Below are 21,869 nucleotides of genomic sequence, written 5' to 3'. Positions count from 1 at the left end.
TCTATCGCTCCGTGACCCCTGACCCCGTGCACCCCCACATGGCCACAAAGATGCTGTAACACACGTCTCATCTTCCCCTCGGCTTCCTGTTGGTCTCACTGGCCAGTAAAGGGTTAATGACTTCCTGATCTGACCACAGAGGTGCAGCCTGCAGAGGAATTTACCCCCCACATTTACTACTACCCCCCCCCCCCCCCCCCCCCCTTCCTCCTCTTCTCTGTCACCTCCTTTTCACTCACGATAGAGGCTGCAGCAGCCTTAAAGGGATACTTCACCCAAAATTGATAATTCACCAATCATCTACTCACCGTCATGCCAAGGAAGGGTTCAGAGAAAACGTCATCAAAACGTTTAAGGAGTTCCAGGGGGGGTCGGGCTGGAAAAGGATTTTCTAATAATGGCGGCGGATAGAGTTCACTTTTGAATTGCCCAAAACACACACTATGAAACATCCAGATACCTCCATACTGCTCATCTGTACTGACCCAAGTGTCCTGAAGCCGCCATATGAAAAAGTTGTTCAGAAAGAATTTATTTGATCTCTGTTTTTATCCTTGTTGTTGCAGTAGCTCCCAGTGGCTGCGTGAGATGCGCGGGATTTGCTGTGACATGTTTGTTCGTCGTTGTAAACCATTGGATGTATGATGTAAACACGGAAGAACATGTGAAGAACGTGTGATTTTTTCCGAACAACTTTTCCATGTGGCGGCTTCAGGACACTTGGGTCAGTACAGACGAGCAGTATGGAGGTATCTGGATGTTTCATAGTGTGTGTTTTGGGCAATTCAAAAGTGAACTCTATCCGCCGCCATTATTAGAAAACCCTAACCCCCTGGAACTCCAAAAGCGTTTTGATGACTCTGAAAGTTCTCCAAACCCTTCCTTGGCATGACGGTGAGTAGAAAACTGGTGAATTATCGATTTTGGGTGAAGTATCCCTTTAAACTCAACATCACCAGGCCTCATCTATCATTTTTCAAAGGGGGTAATAACAACATGTGATAATTTAGCAAACATAATATTTAAATCTTTTATACCTGACACCTCCTGAAAGGAAAAAGAAAACAAAAACACCTATAATTTACAGTTGCGTCATTTGGACCAACGCTGCAGTTGTGTAGTTTTTGTAATTTTACACTTTTTTAAGCCGTCGGTTGACGGTTGGTCATAAAACTTCGGTCTTGCCTCGTTTGAGCTCCAGTAAACAAGCTTTTTTTCACCAGACTGATACTTGTGTCCATGATTTCACAGATTCCAGGAAATCAATGCACCAGTAAATAAAGATTTTCCAGCTCCTAATATCCCTGTAAATGGTTGTTTCTACAGCTGCTGTAGTCAGGTCAGGTGCATGTTATGTTATTAACTTGGTGCCGTTTCCTCCTTTTTACATATTTCACAGACCAAACCCCGACAGTGATGATGATAACACGCTTCCCATCTTTGTGCATTTTCCTTAGAAATGTCAAACTTATCTTTTAGGGCGGTGGCGGCCCCGTTTCTTTTCCTCATCTATTGTTAATAAGATGTTTCCACATGATGATGGGAAGTTTTTATGTTTTTTCATATTGTGGCCTTTTTCTTTTCCATGTCAGTGAGCCCCCACTTCTGCAGCATGTTTGTTTTTTCTTTTATTTTAACATTTCCTGGGTCATCCCCTGGATTAATTGCTGCTTGGTGCATGTTTGTTTTTGTGCACTGTGCTCAAGTGTTTGTGAGGAAGAAGAAAACTGAAAGCTGAAAGGTCGGTGGAGGTCTAAAAACATCCCACAGCACCTCGGCACTTTCTCCTCTCCATCATGAAGTCGCGGGTGAAAAAGTGAAAAGTACTAGAAAGTCACGATAACTTTTTTTACTGTTTCCCCACTTCCACCCCCGCTGAAAACTCCTATTCTTGATTTATTTATGCCCCGTCAGAGCAGAGTGTAGCTTTTTATTCCTCTGTCGCACACACATACACACATATATATACACACACACACACAGCAGCAGGTCTACTCTGCAGTGGTTTTGGCTCCGGTGCAGTTTTCCATGTCTAAAAGTCAAAACGCTTGTAAAATTTCCTCCTTAAGACGACACTGCTTTTCCTAGATTTTTTAAGCTCTGGGTGAGAGAGGAAATGCCTATATAAGTTTTCGTGTGTGCGTGTGCGTGTTCATGTGTGTGTATGTGTAAGTGTGTGTGTGTGTGTGTGTTTGTTTTCAGAGGGAAAGGCCTGGTCCCAAGGAAAAGACACCGGCTGGAATCTTCCCCATTCCTGCAATAGTTTTCCCTCCAACACTTACTGTACTGTAACTCTATCTTTTCCTCTACTCCCTCCCTCTCTCTTTCTCTCTCTTTCTCTCTCTTGTGCTCGTGCATGTGTGCGTGCATATGCATGTGTGCGTGCATGTGTGCGTGTATGTGTGCGTGTATGTGTGTGTAGTACAGTGAAGCGGTATTAAGGCAGGCATGTCTGGAACTAATAGATTCCACCCGGCTGAAGAATCCTGTGAGGAAACACTACCTGCAACCTGAGGCTGCAGACTACCGACCGACCGACTGGTTGGACTGCCGGTCCCCTGGCCCCTCCATCCCCTCACACACACACACATACACACACATATACGCTGCAAGCCCCCCCCCCTCTCTCCACTCTCTTTTGAATGCAAACCCCTGGCCCAGTTTCTCTCTCCTCTCTCTCTCTCCTTCTCTTCCCTCTTTTCCTGCCCTGCTCAGGTTCGGAGGGTTATATTGGTGAACTCCACAGCTGCCTGTTTTTCTTCAGGCCCTTTCATTTGGAGAAACACACACACACACACACACATACACACACACACACATACACACACCTCCGTCTACCCTCCCACCCCCCTTCATCATCCTGCTACACACTCACACACTTCCTGTAGTTGTTTTAGTGCGACCCTCCCCTCCCGTGTTGCTCCCTACTGGCGATGAACTGGTCCGACCGACTTCCTGTCTCTCTGTCCTCTCTTCCTGTGTGTACAGGGATGAATGGACATATTATTCACTGTGACGCAGTGTCCCCCCCCCCCTGCACCCCCCCACCTCACTCCCCTCCACCCCTCCCACCACCACCACCACCACCCAATTACTCACCCTTTACACTGCTTTCTGTTCTTTTTCCCTCTCTCCTTCTTTCTTTCTGTTTCTTTCATTCTTCAGAGGACAATAGTATGAGCTCACAGTGGTACAACTTTAAACTATTACCGCCCCCTTCTGCTCCCCCCTCCTCCTCCTCCTCCTCCCCCCTACTCCTCCTCTGTACTGCAGTATCAGCCCCCGGAGCAACAAAGACCAGGCCTTTACTGCATAAACACTGCATATACGCCAGCTCGCACGCACGCACGCACACACACAAAAACACAAACAGAAAAAGAAGAAATGTTATCCGTCGCTGGTGGCGAGATCATCCTGGTTGGGTGTCTTGGATTTCTTGGAACTACTTAACTGTGTGTGTGTTAATGTGTGTGTGTTTGTGTGTGTGTTCATGCTGCGTTCACTGATTACCTGGCACAGGTTGTGGGCACTCGCAGCCAACGCAGGCTGAGGAGCTTGTGTTTAGGATTATCACGTTTTTTTAGAGCGACTTGAGTCTTGGTGTTTGTTTGTTTGGCTTTGGGGGCGTCGTTCGGAACAAGGTGAGATTCACAAGTGGTTAGATATTTAAAGGTACATTGTGTAGGAAATGGAATTCCTACCATCTAGCGTTGCGGTTGTATATCACAAGCAACTCAATCGTATTTTTCATGCTGCATTCATGTGAAATTGGGCAGACAGCAGACGGACAACAATACACGTGACAATATGTTGTCATGGCGATGTCGTATTGTTTACCTGACCCACGTTTTACCGTCTTTCTCTCGGCTTCTGTGACTAAAACGACATCTGGTTTGTTACCGACGGCCGTCTGCCCGACTGCAGGTGAATGCAGCATCAGTGTAACGCTCCGTTCCTCCTCACTAGTTACACAATGTCCCTTTAAAAAAAAAAAAAAAAAGACTGAAAACTAAACCACGTCATTTCCTCTCTTCCAAATAAGTGACGATGAAAGGCTTTCTGATCTTCACATGGTCGTCTCATGTTTCCCAGCAGTTGCCGGTTTCCCAGACTTGAAGCTGTGGTCTGAATTATTCTCTTTAACCGATGTCCTCGAGATTACTCAAAAGAGAAACACAGGAATCTCCCAGATAATGTCACAGTTCAGTTTTAGTTTCTGGACACCAGTGTTTTTTTTTTTTTTTTTTAGTGTCAGTTTCTTGAGAAGTGGATCTGGAAACCTTCTGTTAAAACACTTTTGTGAAGCAGCTGTTTAACTTTTCTGTGCTGCTGCTGCTGATGATTCGACCAGGAGAGCAGAGTTGTCGTTCGCATCGTGTCGGTCCAAACCGTGGAGGTGCTGCACTGACTTCTTCCACTCCAGTTTCAAGTTGCGTAACATTTGTCTGTGCAGAAGCCGAATGGGAATGGGAATGGGACTTCTTTCTGGCACTTTGAATAATTCTGTTAAATCTTGTCGGAGGAGTTTCAGCACCGAGAGGAAAAAAAGATGAAGATGGTGTGAAACTTTAAAAAATAAAAGACTTGATGTTGCAATGAAGTGAAACTGCTTTTTTTTTTTTTTTTAAATGAAGCGGAGCGTCTGTGTTTGGGTCTGTCCTCCTCCTTCACACTGACTCTCCAGCCACTTCAAGCCTTGTCTCAAACACTCATCACATCCAGTTGTAAACATTTGCCATGTGTGTGTGTGTAACTGTGTGTGTAGCTGTGTGTGTGTATGTAGCTATGTGTGTGTGTGTCTCTACAAACCCAGTCCAATAATAGAGGAGGACAGATCCGTCCTAGCTGGATCGCTGCCGTCAAAACAGCTCAGAGTGACAGTTTGGATTTGCCGTGTCCCATTGCTATACGTGTGTGTGTGTGTGTTGTGCCTGTAGCCTGGTTGTTTTCAGGTATAATGAGCGCTTGCAGCAGAGTGTGTGTGTGTTTGTGTGTTATGTGTGTGTGTGGCTCCTTGTATCTAGGCCAACTCAGAACAGCATCCAGGGCAACCATCACTTCTGTCAGCTCCCAAGAAAACAGCCTGAAGCTGGTGCTGTGTTGCTGCTGCAGAAACTCCAACTTTAACTACAAAATGTAATGTTGCAGGAAAAACATGACTCTGGAGTTGCCAAAAAAAAAGAAAAAAGAGGGGGATTCAAATATTATGTGACTGGCTTGGATTGCTTTTTGGCAGAGTGGACGATTTCCTTTTCTTTTTAGTTGTGTTTCCTTCATTCAGACATTTGTATGCAGCAGCAGCAGCAGCTTTGAGGCAACGCAGACAAACAGGCAGGCACTGACCACGGTGGCAGTGTCAGTCAGTCGTGTATAGCCTGGTGGTGGTGGTGGTGGTGCTGCTGTCCACATCCATCATCTCTCTCTCCCTTGCTCTCGCTTTATTTTTTACTTCCTTTCTAGAAAACAAATCAATAATGGATGATTGGGAGCGGCAGGTTTTTGGATGAAGTGGTTTTAAGGTAGAAAGAGAGGTCACGCACCGTTTTAAGTAAGTTTGGGAACTCAGAGTTGGACGTAGGAGTGTTGCTTATTCACATATCACCCAGTCAACTATACTGTGTGTGCCACAGGAATCCAACAACAGGTGGCTCCTATGGATAAATGGTTAGTTTTAATATAAACGTGTGCTTACCTTTTAGTTTATGTGTTGAACCATCCATAGACACTTATTCCTATACTTTACTTTCCTTTAGTTGTGTCCTTTTGTTTTTTTTTCTGCTTTCCTCTTTATTCGCGGCCAAACTTCACTGGTTGTGTCTAGGGGTGGGCAAAAAAATCGATATGGCAATATATCGCGATACGTTATACCGCGATACGATATCGATATTCAATATTTAAATATCGATTTTTTTTTTCAAAAATAAAAAAAATAAAAAAATAAAAAAAATTTCAATTTTTTTTTCAAATAATAAATCATGTTTCAGACCTAAATCCAATTGAAATATGTTGTTGTAACTTGCACTTGTATAAAATGGGGGCGGCGCTGTCTTATAATGTTACAGAAAATGATTTTTAAATACCATGAATGGAAAATTACATAAAACAAGTTGCTACTGACTTTTCAGTATCATAAAGCACTGTCTTGGTTTACATAAGACATGTTATTAATGTTCATGCACTTTAATGTCTCCAGCTGTACAGTGTTTATTCATTTGTACATTGTACAAAGTTTTGGAATAAATGCATGAGACTTTTTCCTTTTTATGTTTTTTTTTTCCATTCACATATATCGTGATATATCGTTGATGAAATTTCTTGCAATATATCGAATATCGCAGATATCGTGTATCGTGATATTATCATTATCGTGGGCCAAATATCGCCACAGTATCGAATCGTGAGCTACCCATATCGTCCCACCCCTAGTTGTGTCATTGCGTAACTTGATGATTGACATCTGCCAATCTGATTTTTCCCTGTTGAAAGGGTTTTCTATGGAGTTTTTCCTCAATCAATGTGAGGGTCTAAGGGCAGAGGATATGCCATGTAAAGCACTTTGAGACAAACTGTTTGTAAAAACGGGCTATACAGATAAAATTGCCTTGCCTTGCCAATCAATTTTTTTCCTTTTTCCCTCCTCTTTTCTTTTTTTCTCAGACTAAAATGTATCCAAAGCAGGCAAAGGGGCGATCTATGGGTAACTTCATAGAGAAATAAAACACAGACAGAGCACAGATACAATGAGACAGACCCATTACATGCAGTTTATTTAATCATCTGTCAATCAAAATGTATAAAGTTCAGGATCCAATAGCTACCGGTCACAAACTAAGCACTGGATACTGTATATAGAAGAAATGTGAAGTAACGTCAGAGTAAATAAACTCCTCGCCACCTGGTCCAGGGTCAGATGCAGGTATAGACTTCCTGGACCTTAGGTTTTTATATAGGTCACGGTGCAGGTGGACCGATGCTGCTGCACATGTGGTAAAGTGTATAGACGAGACTCGTGCAGACTGAGCCAGACAGACAGACAGACGGGTCTCAGGCTCAGCGCTACAGACTGAGGAGGCGGAGAGGAGGATGAAGAGGAGGAGGGAGGGAAAAGAGAAAGAGAGAGAGCAGAGCATCAGTAAAGTAGAATCCCAGAGCCCGATTACAACAAGACCTGCTCTCATCTGCCTGGAAAATGTGACTGTGGGCTGTCTGGAGAGGAGGAGGGGGGGGGAGAGGGGGGAAGAGGAGGAGGAGGAGGAGGCGTCACATTTCACTTCACATCCCAACTAGCACTTCTCCTCACTGGCTCAGGGGGGGATGATGACGGCCGTTGCAGGGGGGAGATGGAGACAGAGATGGAAAAGAAGACCTGCATCGATCTGATTCTTTCCTCTTTTTTTTTATGTTTTTATTTGAAGAATATTTGAATATTGATCACAGATATTCAACATACAACATTTTTCTAATTTTCTTTCCCCCCACCCATCCCCATCGTGCTGCCAATATGAACAAATAAATTAGATAATGAAAATAAACTTGTGAGTGAGAAGCACACCTCAAATGTTCTATACGAAGAAAGTTACAGGTATGAAAATATATACAAGATTAAAATAATACTGTAATACAAAATACATAAATAAAGATAAAGAAAAATAAATGAAATAAAAATAAAAAAGCAAATAAAAACAAATCAATAAGAGAAAAAGTGGACATCAAGACAGTACAAATAGGCTATTCTCCTCCTCCTCCTCCTCCTCCTCCTCCTCCTCCTCCTCCTCCTCCTCCTCCTCCTCCTCCTCCTCCTCCTCCTCTTCCTCTCAGCTGTAGCTGTAACTCCTGATCATCTGATGTCAATAACAGCGTTTGGATGGATGCAGACTCATGGGAGTTGGTTCATCTGAGCAGCCAGTGGTGGTTTAGTTTGGTTTGGTTTCATTTCATACACCCATATATTTAGTAAATGGAGTCACTCTTCATCCTAATGTGACAGACAGAGACCTGAGAGGCCGCGACCCCCACTATTAAATTAATTTACCTCCCATTAAAGCTGCTTTCTAAACACTTACACCCCACATGGGACTGCTGCTGTTGTCTTTGCACATCCTTCACCCCTCGTTCAACCTGCTCCTCGTTTTATTTATTACACCGTTTGTTCTGCCTGTTATTTATTTATTTTGTCTTGTTGTTGTCTCCCGCTCCATTTAATTCCAAGGCCGCCATGTCGAGGTTTTTCCTGCCGCAGCCTTGAGAGGCGGTGCACACTGACTCACCCCCCCTCCCATCGTTGACAACGCTGTGCTATGAGGAAATTACACACACGCGTATATAGACCACGAGACAATAACACATGTTGTCAAAGCAAATATCCACAGCAGGTCATTAGCACAGGCGCTGACTCTAAGTGTGTGTGTCTGTGTGAGTGTGTGTGTGTGTGTGTGTGTGTTTAGTTGGTGAGTGTTTGTGCCACAGAAGCCGCTCGGCTCGGCTCCGGCCCAGGAGGACGACGAGTGGACGAAGCCGCTGGACGGTGGTGGCACAGTGTTTGGTGTCTGTGTTTATGAGACAGACAGAGAGAGAGAGAGAGAGAGAGAGAGAGAGAGAGAGAGAGAGAGAAGTGGGAGATGGGGGAGGCGAGGGTGAGGGGGGGAGGGGGGACGGTGGGGAGGGGGGAGGAGCAGGGTGGTCACAGACACATTTAGATATCCCACTTCTCTTTGTGGTAATGAGAAACTGCACTCTCAGCTGTTAAACACAAAGGCAGCATTAACAGTCGCCGTCAGCCAGAGGCTCAGTTTCTGCCTGCCTGTGAGGCTGTGTGTGTGTGTGTCTGTGTGTGTGTGTGTGTTTCAGTTGTGTTGGAGTGTGTGTGTGTGTGTGAGAGAGAGAGAGAGGGAGTTTGAATGAGTGTGTGTACATTAGGGGAGTCTATACTGCTCTGAAGTCAGTAGGATGGAGTCCAAAGCCGTCCGCTTCTTCTACACGCAGCGATGTAAAGGTAGGAGACGTAGAGTCGACTCGGAGATGCACAGTTGGAGTGTGTGACAGTGTGTGTGTGTACTTGTGTGTGTGTGTGTGTGTTGTTTCTTACTTTTTTTTTGTTTTTTTAAAGTGTTGATGTGCAGCCTGCTCAGCAGTGGCAGGCAGCTATGAGAGCATAACATTAATCTGTCAGCTGTCAGCACTGATCCAGCTTATCACCAGTCTGTGTGTGTGTGTCCTTGGGTGTTTACATGTGTGCACGTGTTGCTGTGGATGCCTGTGTGTGTGTGTGTGTGTGTGTGTGTGTGTGTGTGTGTCTCAGACTGTGTAACTGCACTGGGCAGGACGCGTCTGTATAGCCTCTGATTGAGCGAATCCAGTCTGCGCTGACTGACTGACTGAGTGCACTCTATTAATTTGAGGTTGAGGCTGGAGAGCAGCACAGACGGAGGCAGGAGGAGAATGAAAAGTGATAAGCTGCGATAAATAAATGGCTGCTGCGCACATATGAATGAATATGATACACAACACACACACACACACACACACACACACACACACACACACACACACACACACACACACACCCAGCAGTCTGTGCTGCAGGATTTCAGCCAAGAGACTCCAGGCTGATGTGTCAGAGCTGTGGCAGGTGTTTCCACAGGAGCTGAGTCTGTCCTCATCAGCTGGAAAAAGAAAAGGAGAAGCTGCTTGCATGTCGTTAAAGGGACATTGTGTAACTTCTCCTGTTATCTATTCATGAAAATCGATTATTTCGTTCAAAAGTCTGTTTTTCATTAATCAGTAATCCCCCCCATCAACAAAGTGAAGTGTTCCTTTCAGCTCTGAATGAGCCGTTCATATCATTCATATCTACATATTGTCACGTGTGTTGTTTTGCCTCGTGCTGACGGACCACTTGTTTACATAGAGGCTTGTTTATGCCGTTACGTGCAGCGGCTGTCGTCCGTCTGCCGTCTGCCCAATTTCACTTGAATGCAGCATGAAAAATCCGATTGAGTTGCTTGCGATATACAACCGCAACGCTAGATGGGAGTAATTCCTACACAATGCACCTTTTATTGAATTTTAACAGCACTATACAACACTTTTGTAGATTAAATACATTTTAATTTTGTACTACTCCTTGCTCCTTCTGACTGAAGCTACTGAGTGATATATTGTATTGTGATATATGGTATTTGTACCATGTTGTGCTTTGTTTTGTCCTTTTCTAATGTTGTTTTAGTGTGAACTGTGGGACTGCAGATGGAAATGAGCTTTTTTGGAGCTAAATCTGGCATATTTAAATATTGTTTGTTCATGAATGTGCAGTCCCGTTACAAATAAACAAATGAAAATGAAATGAAATGTCGTTAACAAGATTATAATAAAGAAAACGAATAAGTCAAACTCTCTCTTTCTCTCTCCCTCCATGGCAGAGGTGCGTGCCCAGCTGGTGGAGCAGCTCAAGTGCTTGGACCAGCAGTGTGAGCTGAGGGTGCAGCTGCTCCAGGATCTGCAGGACTTCTTCAGGAAGAAGTCGGAGATCGAGATGGACTACAGCCGCAACCTGGAGAAGCTCGCCGAGAGGTTCCTCACCAAGACGCGCAGCACCAAGGACCACCTGCTCAAGTACGACGACATGCACACACACATGACACGTTATAAAAACACCCACACACACTGACACTGCAGACTGAGCTCAGCAGTCTTCACTCTTTTAGATTTTTTTTCTTCGAAGATGAAACTTCCCCCGATTTCCTTATTTAGCCTTTTTTTGAGCAGCGGACAGTGTTTTGGAAACCGGTGACTTCCTTCCTAAGAAAAGAGAAGTCGAGGCCGAAGAAAATGAAACAGAGAGAGAGAGAGAGAGAGAGAGAGAGAGAGAGTGTTGAAGGTCACGTTGCTGTTTGTCACTCTGTGAAGTACAGACTTACACCACTCACGGCTTCCCAGTGTGATCACATGTAACATCCACTCATTATGAGCTGGAACATTTCGCTACGATCCTCATTTCAGTTGTGTATCTGTGTGTGTTTGTGTGTTGGTGTGTGAGTGTGCATGTGAGTGTGAATGTGCAGCCAGTAAATGACCAGGTGGTGATTTTGTGCTCTGACTCTTTCGCGGTGTCTTGCTGTGAATGTAACCTTGCCCAAACGAGGATTCTCCCTCTATGAGGAAGGTCTGTCTCTCTTTCTCTTTTTCTCTCTCTCCTTCTTTCTCTCTCTTTCTCTCTTTCTCTGTCTCTCTCTGCCCTCCTCTGTCTCTCTCACTCTGTCACAGATACATGAGATCCTTACAGATTCACACTGGAGCTCATCATCTCCAGCAGCAGCAGCACCACGACGTGTTCTTGTATAATTTTTCTGACAGATTTCGGTGGCAGAGAGAGAGAGCAGCCTGTTACCGTGTGAGGAAGGGAACTGAGATGCTAGCTAGTCATAAACCACACACACACACACACACACACACACACACACACACACACACGCACACACACACACACACACACACAAACAAACACATGCACAACTCCTTGCCTGCTCGTGTCGTGTGTGTCCTCGCTCTCTCTTTTACCCTTTAACAGAGAAACTGCAGAGTCTAACTGTTCGGCAAAACTCCCTTAAAGGAGAATTCCGGTCATTTTTGACCCCTAAAACAATCAAATATCTATGATACATGACTCAAATCCTTACGAGACACCACTGAACTCATATAGTGTAGAGTATAAACAGTATAAACTTTGTGTTTTTGCATGTAAGATAGCCTAAAAAAAGTAGAAATAAACAGTGGAGCAGTGCAGTGGTAATGTCCATAATATCTCTGACCGTTTATTTTTGTAAAGAAATCATCACAACAAGGAAAAAGTGTTTGTTTCTGTGGCGGGGAGAGCAGGCGCTCTGCGATTGGATAGTAATGTCTTTCCAGGATGTTTCAGAGTTCGGCTATCTTACATGCAAAAACACAAAGTTTATACTGTTTATACTGTACACTACAGTATATGAGTTCAGTGGTGTGTCATAAGGATTTGAGTCATTTACCATAGATATTTGAGGAGAACGATTTAGGGGTCAAAAATGACCAGAATTCTCCTTTAATGTCTGATCGCTGTTAATGATGTGAAATCACTGTACTGTAGGTGTCTGTGCTGGTTATGACTGCAGTGTCATTAATGTGACACCACTGCAGCACTGTAAACAGCCCTCAGCAGCCTCAGTGAACAGATGAGACGATCCCTCAGGTTTCCTGCTTTTCTCTCCTAAAAACTGAAATACAAGTGAGGAAATGAGAAGAAGTGCAGGAGAGAATGAATGAATGAATTCGATCTCTAATTAGGTAGAATTGCATTTTTTAGGTGTTTTTTATGGCTCATTGCTGCAGAGGAAACTGTCGAATGGACCGTACCTTCCAAAATGACAACTATTGAGAAGGACTGGACTTTTTCCTCTCCGTTTCCTGTTAACTATGACCTCCTCTGCAGCTGCCTTCCTCTTTTTTTTCTCTCTCTCTCTTGTCTTTACTTATGCATCATTCAATTCAACTAGAAACATTAATTTCTCTGCCGAGGGGTCAAAGCCCATCCAGCCCTGCTCTCTGACACACACACACACACACACACACACACACACACATACACACACGCAGGCAGGCACAGACTAAAAGGGATCGATAGGTTCTCTAAACGAAACCCAATTCCAGCCAAGAGGACAGTACACACACACACATATATACACACACATACAGCCTCTAGCCCAGATCAATAATGAGGCAGTTGCAGAGTGTATGTTTCCCTCTGTTGCGTATTTCAGAGGGGGGAGGGGGAGAGAAGAGAAGGAGGAGGTGAAAGGCAGAGAGGACAGAGAATTATAAAACTCTGTGTCTTTATGTCACATCGATCCATCAGGACGTCACGAGGCCATAAAACCACATCTCTCACTGACAAGTTTTTAATCTCCACTTTTCATTTCTCTGTTTTCTCGTCTCTCGCTCTCAGTTTTTTTTACTTTTCTCTTTTCTCTTCCTCCAACATCTGTGTGTTTAACAGTCTCTCTCTCTCTCTCTCTCTCTCTCTCTCTCTCTCTCTCTCTCTGCATCTGCTGCAGCTCAGTCCGGGTGCCACGCTGGAATTTCAGCTATTTTCCGGTTATGTGTGTTGTGTGTATTTTTGTATGTGTAGGTGTGTTAGTTAGTATGTGTGTATATGTGTATATGTGTGTGTCTGTTTCTCCATACAACCAGGCGTTGATGCTGCTCCAAGAATTGTGGGGTGTGATGGTTGTGTGTGTGTGTGTGTGTGTTGATCCCATGGAGACTCCTGGTATTCCTGCTATTTGGCAGACTGAGTACAGCAGTGGTGGTGTTGGGGGGGTTACATGGTTTAACCGTATTATTTGTGTGTTAGTGTGTGTCTGTGTGTGTTAGTGTGTGCGTGCCCCGAGGCTGACAGGCAGATTGGTCACATGGAGAAGCCCTCACAAGTTGCACGCTGATTCAAAGCCGACCCTTATGCTAAATATTAGCCCAGTTTCTCTGTTAACAAGCTGCAGCCCCTCACACAGCTCCACTTTATTTCTATGTGTGTTTTTTTGTTTTTTGGGGGGGGATTGTACAACCACACGTGGCTGGAAAACTGTTGTTCAGTATCTTTTGTGGCTGTATTCATTTAAATCTGCCTAGTTTTTGTTTTTATTCTTTATTTTTTTCACTGCTCAGCCTTTCTACATTGTTTATGGCTCCTAAAGATACAAACACAATCAGGAGGAGTCACATGTTTTTCATGTTTTTCCTCAGCTTGTTCTTATCTAAGTCTGAAATACAAGACCGGTAAGGGATTCATTTGGATTGATCCTTATCACGAAAGAAAAGTTTAGTGCTGCTTCTTAAAATATAATCAAACTGCACGTGAGACAGTAAATGACACGACTCTTAACCTTTCTAATAACTGGGTGAAAATAGTTTCATACTGGGGAGAAATCTGTTCAATATGTCTCGGGGTTTTTTCTGTAGTGTAGTTAAAAAAACAAAAAAAAACAACATTTCTGATTATCCACAGTGTAAAGGAGTTAACTAAATGTTCCTTGAGCATGCAAAAGAATAAACCTAAACCCTTTGCCCAAAGCAAAAAAAAAACTAGGACAAAGATTTAATAAGAGCTAGAATAAAGATATAGAAGAAGGAATCGACCGATATGGCTTTTTTTTCAGGGGAAATACCAAAGCCATGAAGAGCTATAATGGTTTAACTGAAATTATGAATTAAAGGGCTGGATAGCTTCACCCTAAACCTTTTCAATCTATGTAATATTTATGAACTAAGTATGAACTAAGGAATGTATTATTGAAGGTCCATTGATTGTGATTGATGCCTGACTGTAAATAATTTGTGCAAAAGATCAAATAAACTAAACTAAACAAAAAAATTAACTAATACCAATAGAGATTATTAGTAATCATGGATATTCATTTTCCCGTCAAAATTTATATTTGGTGTTGAAATTTAGAATAACACCCCTGGGATTAGATAGATAGAAACCCTAGAATAACACAAACTCCAACACAAACTGTAGCTCAGTGGGCGGGACATTGTTACACAGCCAAGAGTGGTGACTTCAGTGCATCAGAGCCAAAGGAGTACGTTTTAAAATAAATTTAACTAATCGGTCATCGGTGGAAAGAAAACGCCCGATGCCGATTGTCGTAAAAATGCCGAATATTGGCCGATAATTGGTCGACAGAAAAGAAGCAGCAGCGACGGATTTACATAGCTCAATAAAACTGACTCGACCGATGGAGACGAAGTGACAACAGAACATCTGTGTGTGTGTCTTGGAATATGAGATCATTAAAAAGAGATTTTATTTCTCTGTGTGACTGCCTTTAAGATTTATATGCGATCTAAATCATATCACGGTGCTAAAACTAAAACTCCAAATACCACACACTGTAACAATGTCATGTATTATCTGGACAATATGGGAAACATGTGAGCTGTCTGTCTGTCCCGGCTTAGCTCTTTGTGCGGCCGAAACCTTTTCTCTTCATGTTGTGCGTCGTCCTGTTGTTAGTTCACTGTCAAACAAGTGTTCCTGCTGCACAGCTGCTCTCCGCCATCGCAGCAGCAGCAACTATTTGCCTGCTCAGCTCAGCTCAGCTCGGCTCAGTTTGTGTGAAACCGCCAGCAGTCATGACCTGTTTAGTGCGTCGCTTGTTTGATCCTGAATGTAAACGACCATTTAGCATTTTCCCTCCAAAGCGAAACCGCCCGCCTGCAGCACCTGACCCGCTGTGTTGGCTCCCAGCATGCACCACGTGACCTTCTCTGGGTAGAAAGAATAGATAAATAAATAAATAAATACAGTAAATGAATGAATAAAGGGCCGGTGACATTTTGGGTTGTTTGCCTTGTGATAGCTGAAGGGTCAGGAGAGCCAGAGCCAGAGCGGTATTTCACCCAGTGTTGGCTGCTGCAAGTTGCTATTACCATGGTGATCATCATCATCATCATCATCATCATCCTCGTCGGCGCTGGCTGGGCCGAGGGTGACATGTCACATGGAAGCAGCAGTTGAACAAATAGAGGAAGTGCAGCTTGTTTTGCTGGAAAAAAAAAAGTTGTGCAAACACACGACGGAAAAGAAACAGACAGGAGAGAGAAGTTGCAGCAGAAAGTGATACAGACGAACGTATGTGTGTTTGTGTGTGTGTGTCCGTTTCTGAAGTGAAGTGTGTGGTTCATTGAGTTTAATGTGTGTAGGTGGATTTTTCCTTTTTCCTTTTTTCTTTTTTTCTTTTCCCCTTGAAGTCATTCAGTTCGTCATCTGACCAGTGACGGTCAGTACCAGCAGATCACATCACTGTTTATGACTCATCTCATCATCAGATCCCACTCTTCTCTCCTTCACATACACATATGCACATCCCCCCTCCCACCCCTCCCCCCCGGTCAAAGACTTTCTCTGTGTCTCCGACCTTGTGTATTGCTTGGGTCATTGCTCTACTTTTCATGACCCTCATCTCTCTCTGTGTGTGTGTGTGTGTGTGTCTGTGTGTGTGTGATGTAAATGCCTCGCAGCTCTTTGCTCTCTCTATCCAGTTAAAGCTGCTCTTAACAGCACAAAGACTCTTCTTTCATCCACTTACACTCACTCATAATCCATTTTGCCCACTAGATCATCCGTGGATCATCCATAACACATACTGAACACACACACATTCACATTCACACACACAGTAACACACACACATAATGCTTGCGCTGATGTTGTTGTGTATATTGACTTTAGGAGAACCTGACAAAAGACAGTAAAACACTGTTGGACTATTAAACTGTTAAACTGAAATCATTACAGTCTTTAAATCTCTCTTCTTCCCCTTTTTCTTCCTCTCATCCCTTTTGTGCGACAGCTGTACTTGTGGGGGAGTCTTACCTCCTCCTGCTGCGTTTTGTACCCTGGCTGAATCCCCTGTTCCCTGTTTGGGCTGGCTGAGCGTGTGTGTGTGTGTGTGTGTGTGTGTGTGTGTGTGTGTGGCTGTTCTGAGCATGAATCCCTCTGATCATTTTCCTCCTCCCTGTCTGTTATCCCAATATCTTGTCTGATCTCCACAAAAACAGTGTATATTGTTTCTCTATGTTTTACATGAAGAAACCCTTCGTGCAATGTGTGTGTGTGTGTGTGTGTGTGTGTGTGTGTTTGTTTGTGTGCGTGTGTGTGTGTGTGTGTGCATCAATCAGCAGCACGAGGCGGAAACTTTTGAAGATGAAAGAGACATAATGTTCATCTTTTGTCTAAATATTTGCTCTGAGCTCCTTGAACAGGACGGCCCAGAACAGAACCTGCTGCAGCTTAACATGAATACAACTGAGGTCGTCATTATTATTAAAGGGATAGTTCAACATTCTGGCAAATTAGCCCATTGTCATAATCCCTATAGTCATAGCAGTGGGTTCGTTACCTTTATTTGTCAGTGCAAGCTATTTTTAGAACAGCAGAGCAGAGCCGCGAGCGTCTCAGAGCTACGTTACGGAGGCTCATGGGATTTCTTGGTTTCCCTCATCAAACTCATCAAATACACAATCCAACAACTCCAAAACACTCCGGTGGACAAGTTGTGACATAACAGAACATTACGAGACAGAGTTGTTTTTGAGGTAAATGCAGAGACTGCTTGCTGAAAAACTGCCCCCGACGGCAACGCACATCAGTGGTTTTGCATGAATTTCCCTCTAAAACAACTCTGTCTGGTAACGTTGTGTTATTATCTCATAGCGTGGTGAATGTGCAGGTCACAACTTGTCCACCAGAGCGTTTTGGAGTTGTTGGATTGTGTATTTGATGCGTTTGATGAGGGAAACCAAGAAATCCCATAATGAGCCTCCGAGCGTAGCTCTGAGCAGCTCGTGGCTCTGCTCCGCCGTTCTAAAAATAGCTTGCACCGACAATTAAAGGTAACAAACCTACTCCTGAAACTATAGGGATTATGGCAATGGGCCAATTTGCCAAAATGTTGAACTATCCCTTTAACCCAGATAATCTAACACACACTCACATCTCTCTTCATCATAAAATGTAACAAACAGCTGCAAAAATCTTGTTTTGTGTTATTTTTCACAACTTTCTCAGTTTTGATTAGGCTGTAAAGTCAGCGGTGCAGTCAGACACAGATGCTTTCCAGAAAACACCCTGAGTCAGTTTTTCACACCTTTATTTACTCCCGTCTGGACGAATGCAACTCACTTTATACACGTTGATCATAACAGAGTCGACATAAACTGCAGTCACTCCAGAATGCAGCAGCTAAACTCTTTAAAAAAACCTAGAAACAATGAGCACGTCAGCCCTGTTTTACAGTTTCTGGGCTCGACACATCACATCCTGTCGCCGAATGAGTCCCGCGCAGGCTTTTTATCTTCTTTTAAATCCCTTTTTTAAAAACATATTTTTATAAATGTGCTTTTACTGGGCTTTATGTTTGAATTTTATTCATATAATCTTCTTTATTTTTATCAGGCAGAAACAGAAAATCCAAAATCTGCACAGATGCACAATATATAAACACGTTGCACAGACACACAATTGCACCAGCTAATATTCTACCATCTTTTGCTCTCCCTTTCATTTTTACTGTCTGAACAAAGGATGTCACACTTCCTCACTTTTCTATAGAGAGCTATCACAGCACATTCTCCTCAGTCGTCCCAAATATTCAATATTCTGGTATAATAAGGCACTTAAAGCAGTTCTGCTCTCCGTATGCTTGTATATCCGACCCATTTTGACTCTTAAATGTTTTATTTCCAATAGTGTAGATTTCCTGAACAGTTCTTTTCCAGTCTTCCAATGTTGGAGTTTCCCTCGAATAAGTGAAATACACATTAAATACAATGTTGTTCTTTTTATACCGTCTTAATTTGCTGTATTCTTTTATATTGTACGATACGATATAAATTAAGTTTTTTATAGTTATTATTAATATTATTACTGAACTAATTTATGTGTGTGTTTGTTTGCAGGAAGGAGCAGAGCATCCTGTCACCAGTGAACTGCTGGAACCTGCTGCTGCTCCAGGTGAAGAGGGAGAGCCGCGACCATGCCACTCTGTCCGACCTCTACCTCAACAACATCATCCCCCGCTTTGCACAGATCAGCGAGGACTCAGGACGCCTCTTCAAGAAGGTAAACACACACACACACATGCATGCACACACACACATATGCACACACAAACAGCAGGATTTGACCGACACTGGTTGTTCCAGTGGAATTTAATATCACTTGTGCTTGAGGTTATGATCACAGTGGATGCATTTCACTGCTCTCCAAGTCTTTTTCATATGTGTGGAGGAATGCAGCAGCTCCAGCCTGATGTGTTTAAATCTACGTCATATTTTTTTTTTCTTCACTCACCCATTTTGTCTCTCCTGCATCTGTTTTCTGTCTGTTTGGCTGTTTTATTGACTGACGGCGTCGGCGAGTCAGCTGAAGCTGCAGGTCAGCAGAGTTTAGGCCGTCTGCTCGTACAGTAGCCTCATTCTTGTCTCCTCTCATCTCTGCCTGGAGACTTAGGAGAGAAAAAGAGACGAGGCAGACGAGCAGATGTAGAGGTAGACCTGGAAAAGAAGGAGTAGAAAGTGGGTGGGGGGGTGTCGTCGTGAGAGGGGATTTCTCTGGCTTGACCTGGGAGACGCCGGTCGTCCATCTCCAGGCTGGACGATGTCAGACTAGATACGACGATGGCAGAGTGAGTTTTTTTTAGTAAAAACACACTCAGATGTTTTTGATGTACATGCATCCTCCTCCTCTTGTTCTGCAGAGAGAACATGACTCTGTGGTTTAGATGGTTTTTGAGTTCACACAGCTTCATACAACTGGATTTTAGATTTAGAGGGATAGTTCAACATTTTGGCAAATTGGCCCATTGCCATAATCCCTACAGTCTTAGCAGTAGGTTTGTTACCTTTAATTGTCAGTGCAAGCTATTTTTAGAAGGGCGGAGCAGAGCCGTGAGCTGCTCAGAGCTACGCTACAGAGGCTCTTGGGATTTCTTGGTTTCCTTCATCAAACTCATCAAATACACAATCCAACAACTCCAAAACGCTTTGGTGGACCAGTTGTGACCTGCACATTCACCACGCTATGAGATAATAACACAACGTTACCAGACAGAGTTGTTTTAGAGGTAAATGCAGAGACTGCTCGCTGAAAAACTGCCCCCTGACGTTCTGTTATTATCTCATAGTGTGGTGAATGTGCAGGTCACAACTTGTCCACCAGAGCGTTGTGGAGTTGTTGGATTGTGTATTTGATGAGTTTGATGAGGGAAACCAAGAAATCCCATGAGCCTCTGTAGCGTAGCTCTGAGCAGCTTGTGGCTCTGCTCCGCCGTTCTAAAAACAGCTTGCACCGACAATTAAAGGTAACGAACCTACTGCTATGACTATAGGGATTATGGCAATGGGTCAATTTGCCAAAATGTTGAACTATCCCTTTAAAGTTTAGATTAAACAATTTCACGTTGAAGTTTTTAGGTCGAGATCGAGTGCAGTTTTGTAGCGAGGATGGAGAAGAATGTTATCGAGAGAAAGCGCGGCCTCACGAGTGTAGTGAGATAAGTGTGTGTTAGTGTGTCTGTGTGTGTGTGTGTGTGTGTGTGTGTGTGTGTGTGTGTGTGTGTGTGTGTGTGTGTGTGTGTGTGTGTGTGTGTGTGTGTGTGTGTGTGTGTGTGTGTGTGTGTGTGTGTGTGTGTGTGTGTGTGTGTGTGTGTGTGTGTGTGTGTGGCAGGAAAAGTGAAGCAGCCTGTGTGAGGAATGTCATGGCAGAGGCTGCTGATTTTCTAACCAGATAGGTCGACTTTGAACTGCAGTTACAGTCTGATCGCAGGCGATGAAATCACACACACACACACACACACACACACACACACACACACACACACACACACACACACACACACACACACACACACACACACACACACACACACACACACACAAACAAACTTTCACCCTCATTTTACTGTCTGTCTGATACAACAGTGCAAAAAAAAGAGAAAAAACTCCCTCTTTCTCTCTTTCTTCACCATTTCCATTTCTCTGACTCCTCTCTGGCACGAGCTCGGCTTTCATCATGTCTGGGTCATGACGAGCAGCCGGCACGAATACACACACACACACACACACACACACACACACACACACACACACACACACACACACACACACACACACACACACACACACACACACACACACACACACACACACACACACACACACACACACACACACACAGAGATAATACTCTGTTGGCTAATTAAGAAGATAATTAGTTCATTTACAACATTTCCAGTCAACGGCATGAATTGCAGTAAGTGCCAGAGGCCATGACACACACAGACACACAAAGACACACACATGCAGATGAACACCACAGCGCAGAGTGGGAAAGTGTCGTGCAAAGATCTTCTTCTCACTGATGCAGATGAAGCTCTAATGAGTTAACGAAAGCGCAGCATCATCATCGTCAGTGCTGGAGAAAGTGTTAGTTTGGTGCTGGGTTGTGTTGTGAGCCGGACACACACACGACCAACAGGCAACGTCAAAGGTCAAGAGTCGTGGTTGATGGATATGAAGGTGGAGCTCAGGGCTCAGGGCTCAGTCATGGCTGATTGCTTTTTGATTGGTCGTCGTCTGGCTGCTCGTCACCTGATCTGATCCTCCTCCTGTCACCTCCTCCTCCTCCTCCTCCTCTGCCGTCTACTGCAGGATCCTAAATCTCTCCCTCCAATGAATGTCACTGTCTCTCCTTCCTCTGTAGCAGGTTTCCCTCTGCTCCCCACTCCCCTTCTTCTCTCTGTAAACCCCTCCACCTCTCTCTTTATCTTTCTCTCTCAAATTGAAATTGAAATTGAAATTCGCTTTATTGGCATGAATGTCACAAAGACTATGCTGCCAAAGCATAAAGACTCAATGAAACAAAACAACAATAAACTAGAATAAAAACAAAAAAAAAACTAAAATAAGGGTTAGGGTTAGGGTATGCATTTTTCTCTGTGTGTAGAATGATAAACAATAAAAAGATAATAAGTGATAATGAGAATAGTGATAGTGATCTCCCTAACACAGCCCACGCCTCGACTGTGCCCTCCTCCTCCAGGAGAAGACAGATGCTTGACATACGAAATCTGTTCTTGCTTTCTGTCTGCATTCCTTATCCATATTTCTTTCTTTCTTTCTTTCTTTTTTTCCCCCTCCCTCTTTCGCTCCTCCTTTATTTTCCTTCATCCTTGTGTTTTGCTTTATCTTTACCTGTTTGCTTCCAATTTAAGTCCTTTTCATTACAGTGGAAACCGCTTATAGTGATCACGGATGTAGTAATCAACCGCTTATATGGA

The 21,869-nt window shown here is 43.7% G+C and overlaps 1 protein-coding gene across 5 annotated transcripts in view; it reads left to right on the top strand.

Moving 5' to 3' along the window:
- Window positions 1-21,869, top strand: part of srgap2 (SLIT-ROBO Rho GTPase activating protein 2) — an 88,358-nt gene that overhangs the window by 38,675 nt on the left and 27,814 nt on the right. For 4 of the 5 annotated variants that reach the window (XM_083972085.1, XM_083972083.1, XM_083972084.1 and 1 more), the window contains 2 exons: window positions 10,419-10,611; window positions 18,490-18,652. In XM_083972085.1, the coding sequence (XP_083828211.1) occupies window positions 10,419-10,611; window positions 18,490-18,652 (356 nt within the window). Of the gene's footprint in view, window positions 1-8,658; window positions 8,993-10,418; window positions 10,612-18,489; window positions 18,653-21,869 lie in introns of those variants that run through there. The other variant, XM_083972086.1, reaches the window with a different exon arrangement.

This window comes from Trachurus trachurus (genome assembly GCF_905171665.1).
Source record: "Trachurus trachurus genome assembly, chromosome: 5".
Classification (NCBI taxonomy): domain Eukaryota; kingdom Metazoa; phylum Chordata; class Actinopteri; order Carangiformes; family Carangidae; genus Trachurus; species Trachurus trachurus.
The sequence above is the reverse complement of the archived record's forward strand: the minus strand, read 5'-3'. Positions and strand labels throughout refer to the sequence as shown.